Raw genomic sequence first — 17,063 nt, forward strand, 5'->3', positions numbered from 1 at the left:
GTTTGAATAATCGCACACTCCTAATAAAAATGTTACGAGAGCAAGGCACCTGTGATCTTCACAGATGAACTGTGTGTCAAGTAAAAAATATTTCACTGCTGCTAAAGTTACATTAATATGACTCATTATAGGTATGAGGTTAAAGCAATCTCGGCCATTTTCACATTTCATCGAAACAGCCTGCATGTCAAGTTGAAAAAACAAAACAAAAAACAGCTAAATGAGCTATATGCTTGAAATTACAGTTCTTGTTGATAAATGAGATGACAGCTGATAAAGCTGCATACCAGTAGCATGCTAGGATGATGGTATGCACATCGTTTTCGGTTTCTTTGGGGCTTGCGAGTTGGTCACACGGTTAATGTTCCTCGTATACATTTTCTCAGTGACGTTTCGGAGCAGCTTTGGAGCAGTTACTAACAAAGATCACAGTTTGGAGCAGCATGTAGCAGCATTTCTCTTTTGGAGCAGCACTTCCATCCCTGAATGCTTGCTTGGAGGAAAGTACCAGAACGAAGCAGGTGCTGCGACTACTCACCACTGGCCTATGTACATCCCAGAAAGCCCTCTCTTGGCTATCGAGGACTTTTCTTTCTAACTTGTCCCTTTTCTTGTCGACCCTGAAAGAGAGGGACACAGCTGATGACCCTACAGCAATGCAATACAGCTGTACCGATAGTTCTTCACTTGCACGAGTAAAAAAAGATTTAAAAAGATACATCAGCCTAGGTGGTCATGCACGTCTTTCACTAATTTGAAAGAAATGTTCACAGCCCCTTTAGCTAATGCTAAGTTTTACCTGTTCTCTCACGAGGCACTCATTAAAGTACTTTGGTGACTGTGCAAGTGATTGTGCACTAATATTGTCCCGTCATGAGTGCAAAGACAAATACGGTGATCAGACATGCAGAGATTTTACAGGCAGAGGCAATTGGAAGAAATTTTAAGAGCACTACTGCAGTCAACTCTTTTGTGAAAATTCACATCACATTGTTCTGCATCGCTGTAGCATCATAGACAACAAGAAATGCCTGCAAAATTCCTTTCTCCTAATACTACGAGTTGACACGAAAATCTGTGACGCAGCCTCGGTGTGCCGTCCTATCACATCGTTTTACATATTCAATCACCTCTGTGTTTTGGCCAATACAAAGCATTTTTTTACGACAAGCAATCTGAGGAGATGGCGACTTTGTACACTTAAGTGGAGATGCTGCCACATTTAGTATCAACATTTAAACAAAAAGCGCATTTTCATGCTCGTAACGCCCCATTTTGTAATGAGAACTGACTTGAAGAGCATTCATGTGTTCCTGTATGGTCTCTGGGTCTGAGGAGGTTAAAGGCACTCTGCAACACTTTTTCAGCGTGGTCAGAAAACGCTGCCGTCGGTAGTTGAGGCTTCTGAGAACACATAAGCCAAACATTATACACTTAAACCTCATTATAACAAAGTCGCAATTGACACCTAAATACTTCGCTATATCCGAAAATTCGTTATAAGCGTATATTCGAACCACTGTATCTATTACCAAGGCTATTATTAATTTACTTCGTTATAACCGATAATTCGTTATATCCGTGTTAGTTATATCGAGGTTTGAGTGTAGCGCAGCACGGGGCCTGGAATTTACAATTAATTTTCAAAGTCAGCTGGAAATTGTTCCTTCTTCTTTCAGCAAATGATGCCACATACCCAGATGACCGCACCATTTACCCAAATTCGCGGCCATTGGCTGATTTGAGCATCGTGAGCTGCATAGTTACCGAGGCTGCCACGTGCCCGGGCGTGCTTGCGATCACGCTGAAAGTAAGCCGCGCGTTCAAAGAAAAAAAAAAAGAGAGAGTGCTCGAGGTCATGACGTGCGCATGACGTAACTTCTTTCCCCCGCGCCATCCCTCCCTGCTTAGCTTCAAGCGCGCTCGTCGGGAAGAGAGAAAGCAATTACAGCGTGCGACAAATCTCTGCAACTCCGCTCGTACTTGACGGATTCTGAAAACTTTTGCGGCGGTCAATTCGCGAGGCAACAAACTTATTTAGTGAAGCCATTTGATGGTTACTTGGAAAAGTGTTGCAGGGCGCCTTTAAGAAATGTCAAATAGTCTGCTATTTGCTCCACAAGTGTCAAGGATGTTCGAGTATTGCAGTTCCTTGGCACACTCACTTTGCCTGTGCCTCAGCTTGCATGAAGATGAACTCCCACTTGCGCGAAAACATTTTCTGAAGCCGGGCCAGGTTCTCAGCCTCGTAGTCGGCCAGCTCCAGGCGGGCCTTGTTCTGCATTGTTCGCTTGCACAGGTACACGGCTGTGCAGCCAATCGTGTTCACCGGAAGAGGAAGAAGGAACGAATAGAAAACAAGTTACACGAGTACAGCGGGGACCAACAGTACAACACTTAGTGCAGAGTCTTCCTAAAAGGTGGGACATGCTAGCAAGACTCGATGGTTAGCCTGTTAACATTAGGGAATAGCACTGCCTATAGGTGAAAACTCCATCAACAAACACAACTGGTTAGTAATTAGGGTAAAAGGAACATTCAAAATTAACCCAAGGTCTAAGCGACAAGGTTTAATGGGGAACTTTGGATGTGTGGTGTAACTGTGTCCTCAAAATTCGACAACTAAGCGTTTTCCAAACGGTGTTCGCAGAAACTGGCCAGACTGAGCCTCTATGGGAGTGTTGAAATACCGCACACTCCTTTTTCAAAATAAGATTACTGAATAACATCTGACAAAAATGTCTTCCATCCCTCATTTTTCGCGTTTTGTTCCCCTCTCTTGTATTGCATATCTTCTCATGATGAAAAAATCCATAAGCAGGTGGTCAGTACTTCATCGGATTTTTTCACCACAAGCTTCCATCTTTCCCTTCCTGCCATTTTTTGGATATCTTCTCAGGGTAACACCCAGCTGTGATTTAGAAAATGTAATTAACGAATTCAGCTTAACGTAACATTTGTATTTCTTTTACCCTTGATTTCAAGTACTATGCGGTGTACCTAACCATTATTCCAGTTGTTCATTTACAAGCCGACAACAGTACAGGCATAGCTTGTTAACTACAGAGCAATAAAAATAAAGACTCATCAGTACATTAACATTTAATACTCTCCTAGAGCAACTGCAATCACCAGAAGACTGGCTTACCGTAGTCAGTATTTTCAGGTTCCCAGCAATTTGAGGGCCAGAAGTAAGGCGTCTGTAAGCATGCAAAAAGGACATTCATTGGCCGAGGTAACTTATGCAGTATTGCGAAGTAAGTCATCAGATAATGATCAACAGTGGTAGAACACTATACACATTGCTGAAGTCATTGCATAAATATGTCAAGGTGAGAGATGTTGTTGCCCCGATGAAGCCGAGTCCCCGAATAAAAAAAAAAGGCTGTAGTTACTGCTGTTAATAACTTCAAGTCTCCATTTTCTTGCAAACTTCTCTCTCATTCAATGACCGTCATACAGTGCACATAAACCGCAGCTGAGTCTGATGCAGACTGAGCACCTCTGCTGTGATTACATTGCCCTCCCAAAGCTTGCAGAAAGGAGCCCATTGCAGTATAGAAACTCAAACCCAACCAAGCTTATAATCACGATAAAAAAATGCCCCATGTGAAACCAGTATCAAAAAGACTAAAAAGAGATTCAGAGCAGCAGTTAAAAAGAACTTTAACCGCAAATACATTGACACAAACACCTGGCCACGTCAATATTGCCACCAGAGGATCTTTTGTAATGTGCAGGCAACCTACAACTTCTGTCAAAGCAGCTACCTCTTTACGTCTGCATGCTATTTCTATGGAGGAAAAACCTGCTTAAAATGGGTACTGACTGCATTCTGAGGAGATGCTACTACATAGCACACTGCTTCCTGAGTAGAACATTGTGGCTCAAAAACTTTTCTCATGTTTGGTTTGTTCCCGATTCTAAGATATGTACTATGTATACTATGTACCTCCTTACAGTAATGCCATGTTGGTGCTGCAGAAAAAAAACTCCCAAACTCACTGATGGGTTATATATATATATATATATATATATATATATATATTAACTAACTAACTGACTAACTAACCAACCAACCAACCAACCAACCAACCAACCAACCAACCAACCAACCAACTAACTAACTAACTAACTAACTAACTAACTAACTAACTAACTAACTAACTAACTAACTAACTAACTAACTAACTAACTAACTAATTAACTAACTAACTAACTAACTAACTAACTAACTAACTAACTAACTAACTAACTAACTAACTAACTAACTAACTAACCAGTTAAGTCACTGTTTGACTGACTGACTGAATGACTAATTACCGAACTAGGTAGCTACCTGAATAACTAACCAACTAAATAATCAAACATACAAACTATGAGTAGGGCATGAAAGGCAACAGTTATATGCACGTACGCACCTGGAAGCGATAAAAGGTGCCGTCTGCCTTGACGGTGAGCACATGGTCGTCGATAGGGAAGAAGTAGCCATGCGAGGCCATCAGGTGTGCCAGGTGTAGAGCTTCCGCTGTGAGCAAAGGCAGGTGTGATGCAATCACTTCCTTGCTGGCCCTCTCAGAGCACACATTGCTGCAACTATACAATATCTATGCATCGTCGTGGTCACTACTTCAGGGTCAAGGCTTTTCTATAAGCAATCTGCAATTACCACTGCCTTCCAGTGGCTGCTTCCATGTTACACCTGAAAGATTCCCAATCTTGTCACATCAAATTAATGTCCCGTTTTTCCTGACTGTGTTTACCTTTCCTCTGCAACAGTTATATTACTGTAGCAGATAAGCAGTCATACACCATTATGAACGACCCCCCCCCCCTTCTTTTTTAATTGTCACAACTTCCAAAGGAGACGTTACTAAATTCTAAATCTGGAGCTCTTCCGATTCCACAATGGTATAGTACACCGCACATGTAATCCAGAGGTTGTGGGTTCAGTTTGCACCCACAGTGAGCTATTTTCTCATCCACTTTGAGTTTCCGTTTATCTCCTATTTACTGCACTTCAAATGAAAAACTAGAAATGGCAATTCCCTATATGCTGTCCTTTGCTTCATTATCAATTGCACGATCTTACATTGTGCGCGTAATAAATGACATTTCATCCAGTAATTCGGCATCTCCATGCCCCACACTTTGTTTCTACGCAAGTTTAAAACAGCCTGTGCACGCCACTAAACTAAATTCTAAGACAAGAATCGTTAGCATCAACAGCGTGGATGGCAAACTGATTAGGAAACTTGTATGCCGGCTTAAAAACTGCCATGTAAACTTAGACAATGTTTCAGAGAGTTGGACATATGTGTGACGGAAGTGGCAAACATGTCAACTCACTCTGATCGTCGACGTCAAGGTTCTTCATCATCCATGCAATCAGGTCAGCTCCTGCAGTGAAAAAAAAAACACACATGAAGTAAGAAAATTTCGAAATAGCGTCCAAAAGTGGCCATGCGCATTCTGAAGGCAAAATGCAAAAGCATTTTGCCTTCAGAATGCGCATGGCCACTTATTGGCACTTCTAGAAGTGCCTAATAAATTAAACTGCAACAATGCTTCATAATCACGTACAGACGGGTCAACTGTTAAAGGGAACACTTGTGTGCAGGGCATGTCCTGATTTTGCTCTCTTGCAAAAGCATAGTAGCTTAGATTTGCATAAGAGTACTGGTCTGTGGCAGTTCTGACTCCTTTGGAAGACTATAGTGCCATCCATGAACAATGCTTCCACATCCACTTGCAGTTAGGGAGTCAGCAATATGAGAGGTGCTCATTTGAGTGTTCCCTTTAACAGTGGACCACGCTGTACACCCTTGCAATGTTGTATGATATTGCAAAAGTGTAGACTTGAAATTATGGTTACGTCTAAATATTGGTGAGAAGTAACGACATCTATGATACAGTGACCAGCTTCTCAATGGTTTTCTGGACACATGACTGAGCAGACAATGCTGACAGGGCATATGAATGTCTTTAGGAAACGGTGCAGCAGAAGGCATTTGCATTTGGGTGTGCTTTGTGCATTTGCGCACCATACAGCAAATATTGTTACTTGTCGCCGATGTTAGGCACTACCACATCCTTCAGTCAATGCTTTCATGAGATTATAGAATGGCCAGGGTGTGTAATTGCATTGTACATGAACAGTTTTTAATTGGCAATTATGCTGTGCACCAAGTTAATATGCAAACATTCAAGTGTGATCACATGAAATCAGCATGGTGGCTTGAGAGCACTGGGCTAGTCAAGCCAATAGGCTATCAGCCAGTGTGTGTTTGTGTGTGTGATGTATGTATGTGTGTGTGAGGATTTATGTTTGGGTAGCACCATCTTCAGTAGCTTTTGCTGAGTACGTGAAATTCTAACAACTAAAATGAATACGTTGAGCAGCAACAGAACAAATGTTTGTGTTAATGTAAGCAACACTGTCTCAGGGCTGCTTTTTTTTCCAGTTCTGTTAGACCAGTAGAATGCAGACCAACCAAATTTACAATTAACTGACTTCGTAATATCTGACAGCTTGTTATATCCCCATTTGTTGTACAGTGGTTCAACTGGGGTTCACAAAACTGGTTCTACAGTCGATGACAGGTGACCAAAATATCGACAAATATTTTAGCACAGCGAATGTGAAATCACAGCAGCTACAGAAAGCAAAGAAGATAATGGCATCTGTATGAGCTGAATGGAACCTTTGAGAAGCACAATTTATTTTGAGCACAGCAATGAACTTCTGAGGAAAGAAAACATACCCAGCACGTGAATTCACACAAAAACTGCAAAAAGCAAGAAACAAAACAAAAAAAAGGCACCAAGACAAAGGGGAGATAGAGAAGGACGTAGCTTCCTTACATGTTTCCCATATTTCACGTGTTTTTCAGTTCCACTGGTGCCTTTTTGCATTAACTACGAACCAACTAGCTCTGCTGAATAGCATGCTACAATATAGCAGTGTTAAGAAGCTGGGATAGTTGCACCTTGACACAGCAAATGCAATGGTAAAAAAAGGAGACACATTTAATTCACACGTTTCATTTTCTCTGCCTCAACTAGCACTGTTTACGGTTATATTCCAAAATGCTTTAGTTAACATAGAAATAAAACTCATACAAGGAAGTGAGCCAGAAATAATAACGTCAGCAAGATGAAGAAGAAGAAATAACCCGGTTTCCAAACATAGCCACTTTTCCTATGTGCATCTTGGTTATGGAAGAAGTCAAGTTTACTTAGGAAACTGCAAATCAAAGAATGAAGAAAAGCAAATGAATGCTTTTTGATTTTGTTACATCGTTATTGGGAAAATGCGCTTTGGCACAGGTGAAGTATATTCAGGCACAGGCAAAGTTTATTTTCAGTGCATGTTGCAATATGAAAGGTTCATGAAAGAGAAAAGGAAACAAGGTAAGGGAAACATTAGATAGATAGCTGAGTGCTTTGAGCCAAGAACTGACAAGAAATACACTTCAACAAACCTGAATCATTCTAAATGCCCCTTGTAAGTATTGATCACGCAACCATGGGAAAACTGCTTTTCATTGCCTATACTGCCAAATGCCATAGGTCACACACTCAAACACATGCGCGCATGTCTTTATGTGAAATTCCACATTACCTCCCTTATAAGCGACAGAGAGAGATAGAGCTCTAGAGAGGAATGTTTACTTCAAAAGAAAAAATGTCAATGCTTGTGGTGATGTTTACACTGAAAGTTTGTTCTCTCCTGGGACATGCACTTTGGCCTGCGTGCGTGCATGTAGGTTGGGTGTATGTAGGTTGGTGCATGTAGGTTGGGTGTGTGCATGTAGGCTTCCTAGCATGACACGACTCCAACATCCAGACAAGACTGGAGTTCAGGAGAAGGCGAAGGCTTGAAGTGATGAGAAATCGTCGAGCAAGACGTGTTGCTGAAGTCAATATTTCGACAAGGAGAATGCCTAAATGAAGACAGCCCCCCCCCCCCCCCCCCGTGTTGTTGAAGCACTGGATCCAGCAATTTTTTTACAGCAGAGCTGTTAAATGCTTGTCTCCAGCGAATCGCTGTACATGTAGACTGAGTGCGTAGACAAAAAACAACATCGGTTGCCGCCTTGCCTTTGGCCGCTGCGGTGGTGCGCCTGTCACGGCTGCTGTTTATAGAGTGGTGCACTGATGGTGCAATCAAAGCCTCTGCAGGACAACATGTAATGCCGTTGTGGAGAATGGAACACATCGAGGAAGTTCTGGCTTTGTGAAAATTTCATGCTAAACATGCATTTTGCCATGCACTCTTTAAGGGGCTCCTCAAGATGCTGACAAATGCTATGAAGACACCATGCTGATGCCGCCCACAAACAGTGTTCTAGGGAAGGCTGGAGTTTACAAGAGAACTCTACACTTACGCTAGACAACACCAAAAGGAGATGTGCCCATCATCTCCACTGGTCACCCCCCTTCACTAAGGTCACCTATAGAATGCCTTCACTGAGTCGAATGGTCTCGAGTTTTTTGCAACGGCTTTTCGTGCTTCCAATAACTGCACAAGACGGGAGACTCACCGGTGAACACGCTGGGTATCTTTGACATGAAGCTCTTGACCGTCCGCACGGGCACGCCGGTCTGTTCGTTCTGCATGCGCTCCACAATTTGCTCCATCTGTTGGAGGGTGAAGAAGAACAAGAGGGAAAAGCAGATATTGCATCATCAGTGAAGGCATTCCCGTACATAGCTTACGTGGGAAATTCCTCAGAGGCTACATGAATTCAATTAGAATTTTGTACTTAGGGCGTCAATGCACAAATTTCTATAACAGAAATTGTGCAAGTAAAAAATCACTCCTTGGAGATCAGAGCATATTTGCATTGAACATAAACTGCGCATGAAGGCAGGCAAGTTTCCGATGAAGTAATGTTAGATTTGCAGAAATTCAAGGGACTTGATTCAATGTACGAGTTGTTTGTTGCTGTTTAATAACCACAAATCAATGGGAAGGTATGTCACGTCGAGGCTACCCCAATTAAGGCACAAATAATGAAGATAGCTAGTCTGCCCCTTCCCTGGATAATCAACCATATCGTATACCATAAATACAAAAACATTCTATGGACTATGACATTCTATAGAATCCCTTTAGAATCGATAAGCGATCAACACACGAATCCAACACATCCACTTGTCGGGGTGATTTTGCTCCGCTGCTGAGCAAAAAATTGTGTCCAATTCACAGATGTCTTCTGAAAGAAAATACGTGAAGATGCCCTTTGAATGCACATTCAAGAACCTCTGGCATGTAGGATTAATCGCCAATCTGCAGTCCTAGCTCAGTAGCTACTGTATTTTCTCGCATATAACCCGCACCAAGAAAATGGAAAAATGTGCTTAAAAAGTGCGGCTGTGAGTCATGTGCAGGGGTTATACGCGTATATATTTTTCTTTTTTTTAGAGTTAAAGTTAGGGGTGAGGATTATATGCAGGGGAGGGTTATATGCGAGAAAATACGGTACAACATAAGGCCACTGAACGATACATATATATATCTGGGCCATGGGTTCGATTACCAGCAGCCATATTCCAGTAATGGTTTGCATCCTTTGAGGAGTCTTCTTGTCCTACAACAATAATCGGCATGCATAGTGTTGCCTGCTTCAGTTTACATTCTCAAAAATTCGGCGTTTGCTGCTTTCCTATCAAGAATATCATGTCACACCCATAGAGTGAGCACGGTTCGTGACAGAAATGTACCAGGTGCACAGTGATAAAGCAAGGTAAGGCACGCAATACAGTAGATGATTACCGGTGTTGGGCGGCAATATGCCCCAAATAAACTCCATATTATTACACTTTAAGAAAGAAGGGTGTACATGGGGTGTCTGCCTGCCAAGCAACAATAATCGTCAACCAACCAACTTGTGTTTTCGTTCTTGAAAAATGTGCGCTTGCCTGTACTTTCGTGTCAAGAATGCTATATATCATGCCCCTAGCATGCAGGCAGTTCGTTATTGATATGTCCCGGGTGCGCAGTGATAATTAAGACAAGGGCACGTGGGATAGGCGACAATTATTGTTGTGTGGCAGAAAGACGCCCCAAACGTGACCTTGCTTTTTAGAATGCAGATCACATTTACTATTGTCAGACAAAAAGAATCCTCCAAAGGTGCATCTGTTTTCATGGCGTACACACGGTAAAAACAGCTCGCGCCCTTCATGGCATCTTGTTGTCCCAAAATTCAATAACTGTCATATATCTGGCGTGTCTCATTATTTTAACGACACGCGCCCTGTTCTTGCAGGTCACGAATGGTGTTTGCGCTGTAAGCATGATATTGCATTCATGACTGAAAAAATAGCTTCAAAGAAAGGAAGCGCAAGCAAGCCAGGTGACTATATATTTTGTTGCGAGACAAAATCACCCAGGTGAAAATGTGTAACCGGGAATCGAACTGGTTTCGACTGGTATTAGCTAGGGTCAACTGGTCCCAGTTACAGAACAACTGGGAAGCAGCTGGTGGTCCCATTTACAAGCCAACTGGCCATCAACTGGAACTGTGACCAGTTGAACTGAAAGCAAGTGGCTCGAGTTGGAACGTATAGCCAGCCCAACCGGAAGCAAGTGGTTCCAGTTGGGTTCCAACTGGAACTGCAACCAGTTCTGTTTTTACAATTATTTACATTCAAATAAAAAAAGAGAAGTGGAGTCGAATATGTAATGTGACATCGCCACATTTGAACAAACGGTTTTTATCCTAGAGTTCTTTAAGGCAAAACCCTTAGATACCTAATCACACTCGAAAATCAACCATTGGTGCCTCGCGGCATCAACACAATTGTGATGCAAAAAGTCATCACCACGTGATGATGTCACCATATATGACACCACCATGACGTCACAGATTGCCAAATCTCGTGACATCATATGACATCACTATGGCGTCACACACCGTGACGTCATATGATGTAATCGCATAAAACTTAGTCGCCTAGGTTGGCCAATCCTGGAGGCAGTGCAAAGCCAGGTGAGGTCAGGAAGCTTGCAATGCCTACAATCCTGGATGGATAGGCAGCGCAAAACCACGTTAGGTGCAGAAAGCTACCGGAAGGATCAATACGTCGACTGAGAAGGTGGCTTTCTGAGTCGTCTTGGGCGAATGCATAAGAGATGCCCGCTTTATGTCTGCTTCATACAGGTGCACTTCCCTGTTTACCTGTTGCATATAAACCAGGAAGCGGAGGAAGGGGAGCGCGCAGAAAAGGGGGTGGGCGGAGGCATGTTTACAAGCCACCCTAGGGTGACCTGGTAGCTTCGGTAACTTTCAAGTAAATATTGACCTAAGCTGCAGAAACGATTGAGAGTTGTTCTTGAATTACTACAGGGCGCCTTATTATCTGAAAACTTAGAAGGAGACCATCTGTACACCGAAACAACATCGAAACGCACTTTCCCTTTTCAGTGTAGTGGAGTGACAAATGACCACAAGTTTTTTGGAGTCGAATGTCCGCTGCTATTATCGCAACCTCGAAACCGTCCACAAAGCTTTCGTGGACTCCCTAGATTTTTCTAAAGAAATCTCGTGACCTTAGAGTGGACAGGGAATGCGGGCATAGCACGGCAGGCTTGAGAGAGAGAGTGGATGACGTTGTGCGGCGTCGATGCCCCCTCGCATAACACAAGGTGCAAGCGTTCCCTTTCCCCTGCTCTGCTCTCTCTCGAGTAGCGCACGTGACGTGGCGTTGCAGCCAATGGGAATCTGCCTTTTTCATTTTCCTGTGCCGCCCTGTGCCGTTTTTGTAGGAGCCGGGATAAGGTAACCGGTATTGCCAGCACGAAAGCCTCCGAGATCAAGGAGCGTTTCGCGACTCTTCCGCCAGGGGAAGGGCACATGCGCCGTGGCATCGTGAAAGAGACGGATTTAGGTGCTGTTTTGTTGGTCACCTATACACCTTTTCACAGAAGGCTCCCTGGGCGCCGCCATAATTCCCTCTGGGCTGTGGTAAATAGGCGTGTAGGCATCCCCCCAGTCCTCCTTTTAAAGAGCGCTATTGAGACAGTGACGTCAGCCTTTGCCCTCCCGTGCCACAGTCCTGAAAGAAGGTGTTTCCTTTCTCCTGCGAAAAGTTCTACACGCCGGCTGCTTCGATCGCTCAGTGAGCGATTTGATGCTTTCGCATCCACGAATAAATAACCAAAAAGTAAGGTTGAATTTAATTTTTCGTTACTTCGCAGGTGGGGTCCACGCGTGCATGACCCGAGAGTGTTGGCCGAAATAACAAAATGTCGCCAATCGCACAAAGCACTTTTGGCAACTTCACAAAGATGGCGGCTAACAAAGAATGCAAAGCTGAATAATATAAAAAGAAAGCGGGGAAAATGCGTTAGAAAAGGGAAGTGCAACAACCACCGCTCAGGGCATGACCGACGCCCGGGGGCGCTCGATGCGGCTGCAGCAGACAACAACCGACGTTGCAGCAGACGACAGCGCTTTGCAGACGACAGCGCTGAACCGGAACACGGTTATCGCCTTCCGGCAGACGACGAAAAACGAAGAGGGAAGAGGAAGGGGGGGGGGGGGGAGGGCTTCAATAACGGAAACCGGAAGCCAAGTGCGTCAGGTGAATTTAATAATAAGAATAAAAAGAAGTGTTAAAATCAAAGTATTCCCCTGTTATTTTGTTATTTTTTTCCCGCTGACAACGGAAGCAGAAGACGCATCTTTTTTTTTTTTTTTCGTGCGGTTTTTCAGGATGTCGTCCGCTACTCCCGACGATGCCCCGAGTCCCGCGTTGTTATAAACAACGGCAGGTACACGATAACGCATGTATCCATGCTATCTTTAATTATTTTTAGCTTTTTTTTTTAGGGTTAGGACGCGGCAACGCACAGGTGCCGCTTAAACATCGCACACCGCGCACACCATACATCAACATCAAGACGCACCTTCATACAGCCGCTGCGCGAGACTGTAGATGTCATGCAGGTGTTGCGTAGAGGAAAGAAAAGCTATAAAGATGGGAGAGAGCGTAGCACATAGCCAAGCCAAAAGGTATCTTCAATTTGGCTGCACTTTTGCAGTGCAGCGCGCGCCTCCTGCCCGCTCCGAGCTCTTCAATTTGACTTCGTGGCAAAGTTCAGCACCGTTTCCCGCTTCTCCTGCACTCGCTACATTGTAGGGGCAGGCATCGTGAAAAATTATTAGTATATACTGCAGGTGAAAAAGTGCAGCACTATAGAAATTTCCACAGGAGAGAGAAAAAAAAAAACGCCTCCATGCTGGCTATAGGGCACGAAAGTACAAAGGCTGACGTCACAGCCTCGGCAGCGCATTTTTGGCGGGTCACGCCTATTTAGCCCAGGCCAGTTAGGATTATGGCGGCGCCCAGGGAGCCGTCTGTGAAAACGTCTATTGGCCTCGAGATCTTGGAGTGGCGCCCTCTCGCGTGTGACGTCAGAGCGGGGGCTCCGCTCTGAACCGCGCTGCAGCAGCCGCTGCTCCTGTATGCGGATCGTCTGCTTCAGGCGGCGGGAACTTTGTCGAACGAACAGCCTCGCGACGGTCAACTAACGCCTGCAACGAATGTTTTCGAGTGTAATCTTGAACTTGTTTTAGTTGCGGCCCAATCGACAGGGCCAAGAATCCCCCAGATGGTCGACGAGTGCGCCGATGCCACCGGCCGCATTGCTGGTTATAAAGTGAAACTATGTGTGAGTGTTCTCGCTCGTTATCTTGTTTCCGCCGTACGATACTTATTAGTTTGGGTGGTGCTTTCGATATTTCAGTAAGCGTGCCCTTCTCCAGCATCTACAAGTGTGTAGATAAAGCTTGTGAAAGGTAGCGGTGCCTCATCGAGGGTGAGGCAGTGTACGACGCAGGCCACGTTCTTGAATGCGCGGTTGAGGCCGTCAACGGAGATTGCATCACCGCCGCTGCTTTCGTCCTGCAAACAAGTGCGCAAGTGCCGCCTTGTTGCACACCCCCCTGCCGATGCCCATGATCGCAGTTTGTCCCGTAATGTTGGTTCAGTGAGAACGATATTACGTCGTAGTTCCTATTAATACCGCACAGGGCCGTCACATGAGTATTAGAATATAACAAATAGTTATAATCGCTGATTATACCACGCACAGGGCCACAGAGATTAACGTGGCAAAGGCAAGCTGGGTCCAGTTTCAGGCCACGCAGCCTAACGAAAAGCTTAAAGAGCTCCGCTTTTTAAAAAGCGTCTGCACTGCCTCAGGTGAAAACTTTTAGAGAATGTGCACTAAACAGCGGCAACAGGTTTCGCTTATGACATTATGATAAGCAGTCCGCTAGGCGCGCGCTTGCCTTCATAAGTAAAATACGTATGTACGCCAAACAAATGCAGCCATAGTCTCAGATATCCTGCGCCGCTCAGCTGAGCTCACGAGGCGCGCTTTCCTTCGAGGGGATTCGGAGGCCGCGTCGTCGGCTTTGTCTAGGGGCCTTCGCGGCAGGTTGTGGGACGGCACCGCACCTGGTGTAAGTCGCCTATGCTTATAGCCTACGTGCAATAAATGCCTTAAGTATTGGCGGGGGGCTTAAACACGGTCACAAGCTTACCTAGAGTCGCGCGTACGGTGGGTAGCAGAAGTCACTGTCCGCGAAGTGCTTGCTGCACACGGTCGATGAAGGCGTGGAGCGCTTTCCCATTCTGAGCTTGCGAGGCACAATTCTTCTTCAGCTTTGGGTCCTTAGGGTAGTTTTGAAAGCTAACTCCTTTTTCACGAGCGGACGAAGTACACTGAGGCACAGAGCAGTACTTCACCATTGCGCAGCACTCGCCGCGGCGACAAGCGGCCGCAGTTCTAAAGAACAAAGAGTTGCAGTTCTAAATGATCGTTAAAAGCAGACCCCCGGTTGTTCGAACAACGTCAGTGGCCACCATACGCAAGATAACTAATTGAACTGCTTTTTTTGTTGAGATTTACTGCAACGGTGGTTTCAACACGGCGCTGGGCCTACGTAGCAGACGAAAGCGCGCGAATCCCCGCTCTGACGTCATACAGGCGCCGTTCGCAGCGCCGCCATCGGTCGCACACCAGGCCAATAGAGGGCCTGCGCTGACGTCACTGAAACCGCCATGTTGGAGTACCAGCATGGTGGGACGCGAAGTTATAAGTGATGCCACGTGGCATCACTAACAACGTACATTGTATCAGCACATCGCACACAAGTTCTTTCGTTATTTATGCACTGAGGAACATGTACGTTCCCACCGCGATGTTATCAGATTGAAGCAGGTGAGCCGCAACGCGATTATGCTGCACTGACATCATAGCCTCCATCTTGGAGTACCATGCAGTGCGTTATGAAGTAGCGTCCATATCTTCCACTTTCGTTACAACAATACAAGGAATAACAAGTGGGCCACTGCATGTCAAAGCAGGGCAAGAGACAATTCACAACTGATATTTCGCGTACGTATATGGACCAATCGAGAGTATCTATACTGTAATGACGTCACGTAAATCACTGTTCTTGCGTCACGAAGTGCGCCAGAAAGACGATAAACGCCAGGTGAGAAAACGAACTCGTTTTTTTTTTTTTTGTATTTTCAGAGGCTGTTGAGGGGCCCTTTAACCCTTTGAGACGCTATATGCACACAACTGTGTACATCGCTTGTTTCTGCTAGTTGTATCGACTAGTGGCTCAGGAAGAGCAAGATACATCGAGGGTTGGATGAACTGAGCCTTCTGCGTAACAATTGTGTCTTCATTTAACTTCACTTTGCAGTGTACTATCGCACATGATCGCTTCGCTGGAGGCGATACCCTGTTCGACTTGCTGCATTGCGCGAGCCACGTGAAAAGTCTAATTTTTCTTTGCGCAGAATGAACCCAACCAAAAACGAAATTGCACTATTTCTAGCACGCGCGCGATTTGTTTCTATTTATGCAAGAACAGAACATCAATATGACTTCAGGATAAATATATATTTAATGACTTAATTAAGATTAATTACTATGAACGCATAAATCAACGTATTATGACACTGTTCTTGCTGCAATAAAATATCGAGTGCCCTAGCTGAAATAATATTGTGTAAGTTTGACGCCCTTACAGATACTTCTTCATAGGTGGCGTCTGAAAGGGTTAAGTAGCTCGTTTCGCAGGAATTCCAGCGTTGGTGTCGGCGGCGGCGTCATTGGTCGTGAGCAAAAAATCAGCGTTGTCCGTGAGCGAAACAAAATTCGAGGTAGATGAAAATAAAGAAATAATAAACCTTCGGTTCGAGTGGGACCAGGGATTTGCATCTGCGACCCCTCGCTACGTGGCGCGATGCGTTTAGCCGCTCGGCCACCACGCATACACCCTCTAGCATACTAACGGCGAGCTAACCATCTATCTGTTACCACCTTTGTTAACCCTCTGTAGAGGATGCTTGGTCGGTGATTGAGCGCGTGCCTGTTCATGATGATGATAATCTTCTATCAACGAAAGACGGCAAACCTCGACCATAACGGCTCTGCTGCAAAATCTTCGCTTTAAAAGTGGGGTAGGTAGGTATGGGACCATAGCAACTGTGGTCGACTCATATGAAGAAGCAGCGCTTTCCTAGCAGCGCATGAATTTGCGGATAGATGACCTATACGCAAGACAAGTCAAGACACCGAGTGGAAATTCATTTGACGTCATGCAGCAGAGGACAGCGGCAGAACGCACTTAAAGCAGACGACATCGAAGTGACGTGAGCATTCAGCTCGTGTGCATCTTGCCCGCAAACACGAACGTTGTATGGACTTCAAGATGTCAGGCGGGGCAGCCAGATGACATATCACTTAAAAAAAAACACACGCGCGCGCACACACACACAAAAAAGCAGATGGTTTTGGATAGAGTCACTGAGGTCAGTGGTTCGAGTAGCGAAATGCTAGATCTAAATGTGCGAACGAATACACGAAAACACCCAAACGCTACAAAGAAAGAAAGAAACAAGTAGAGAGGATCATGTTGTAATTGAGCCTGATCATGCGTTTATCTATGACGGATAACAACATGTATCGCAGAACAAGGAAACAGAAGTGGTTTACGATGGTCACGTTGTGAATTATGGCTGCATAG

The 17,063-nt window shown here is 44.8% G+C and overlaps 1 protein-coding gene across 3 annotated transcripts in view; it reads right to left on the minus strand.

Annotated features, from left to right (window-relative positions):
* LOC119374535 (regulator of G-protein signaling 7) overlaps positions 1-17,063 on the minus strand; it is a 92,034-nt gene that overhangs the window by 40,010 nt on the left and 34,961 nt on the right. For all 3 annotated transcript variants that reach the window (XM_037644671.2, XM_037644672.2, XM_037644670.2), the window contains exons 2-7: positions 8,547-8,643; positions 5,350-5,400; positions 4,422-4,528; positions 3,149-3,200; positions 2,166-2,307; positions 539-620 (exon numbers count right to left, since the gene is read on the minus strand). In XM_037644671.2, coding sequence (XP_037500599.1) covers positions 539-620; positions 2,166-2,307; positions 3,149-3,200; positions 4,422-4,528; positions 5,350-5,400; positions 8,547-8,643 — 531 coding nt within the window. The remainder of the gene's footprint in view (positions 1-538; positions 621-2,165; positions 2,308-3,148; positions 3,201-4,421; positions 4,529-5,349; positions 5,401-8,546; positions 8,644-17,063) is intronic.

The sequence above is a fragment of the Rhipicephalus sanguineus genome, chromosome 11 (assembly GCF_013339695.2).
Source record: "Rhipicephalus sanguineus isolate Rsan-2018 chromosome 11, BIME_Rsan_1.4, whole genome shotgun sequence".
NCBI lineage: Eukaryota > Metazoa > Arthropoda > Arachnida > Ixodida > Ixodidae > Rhipicephalus > Rhipicephalus sanguineus.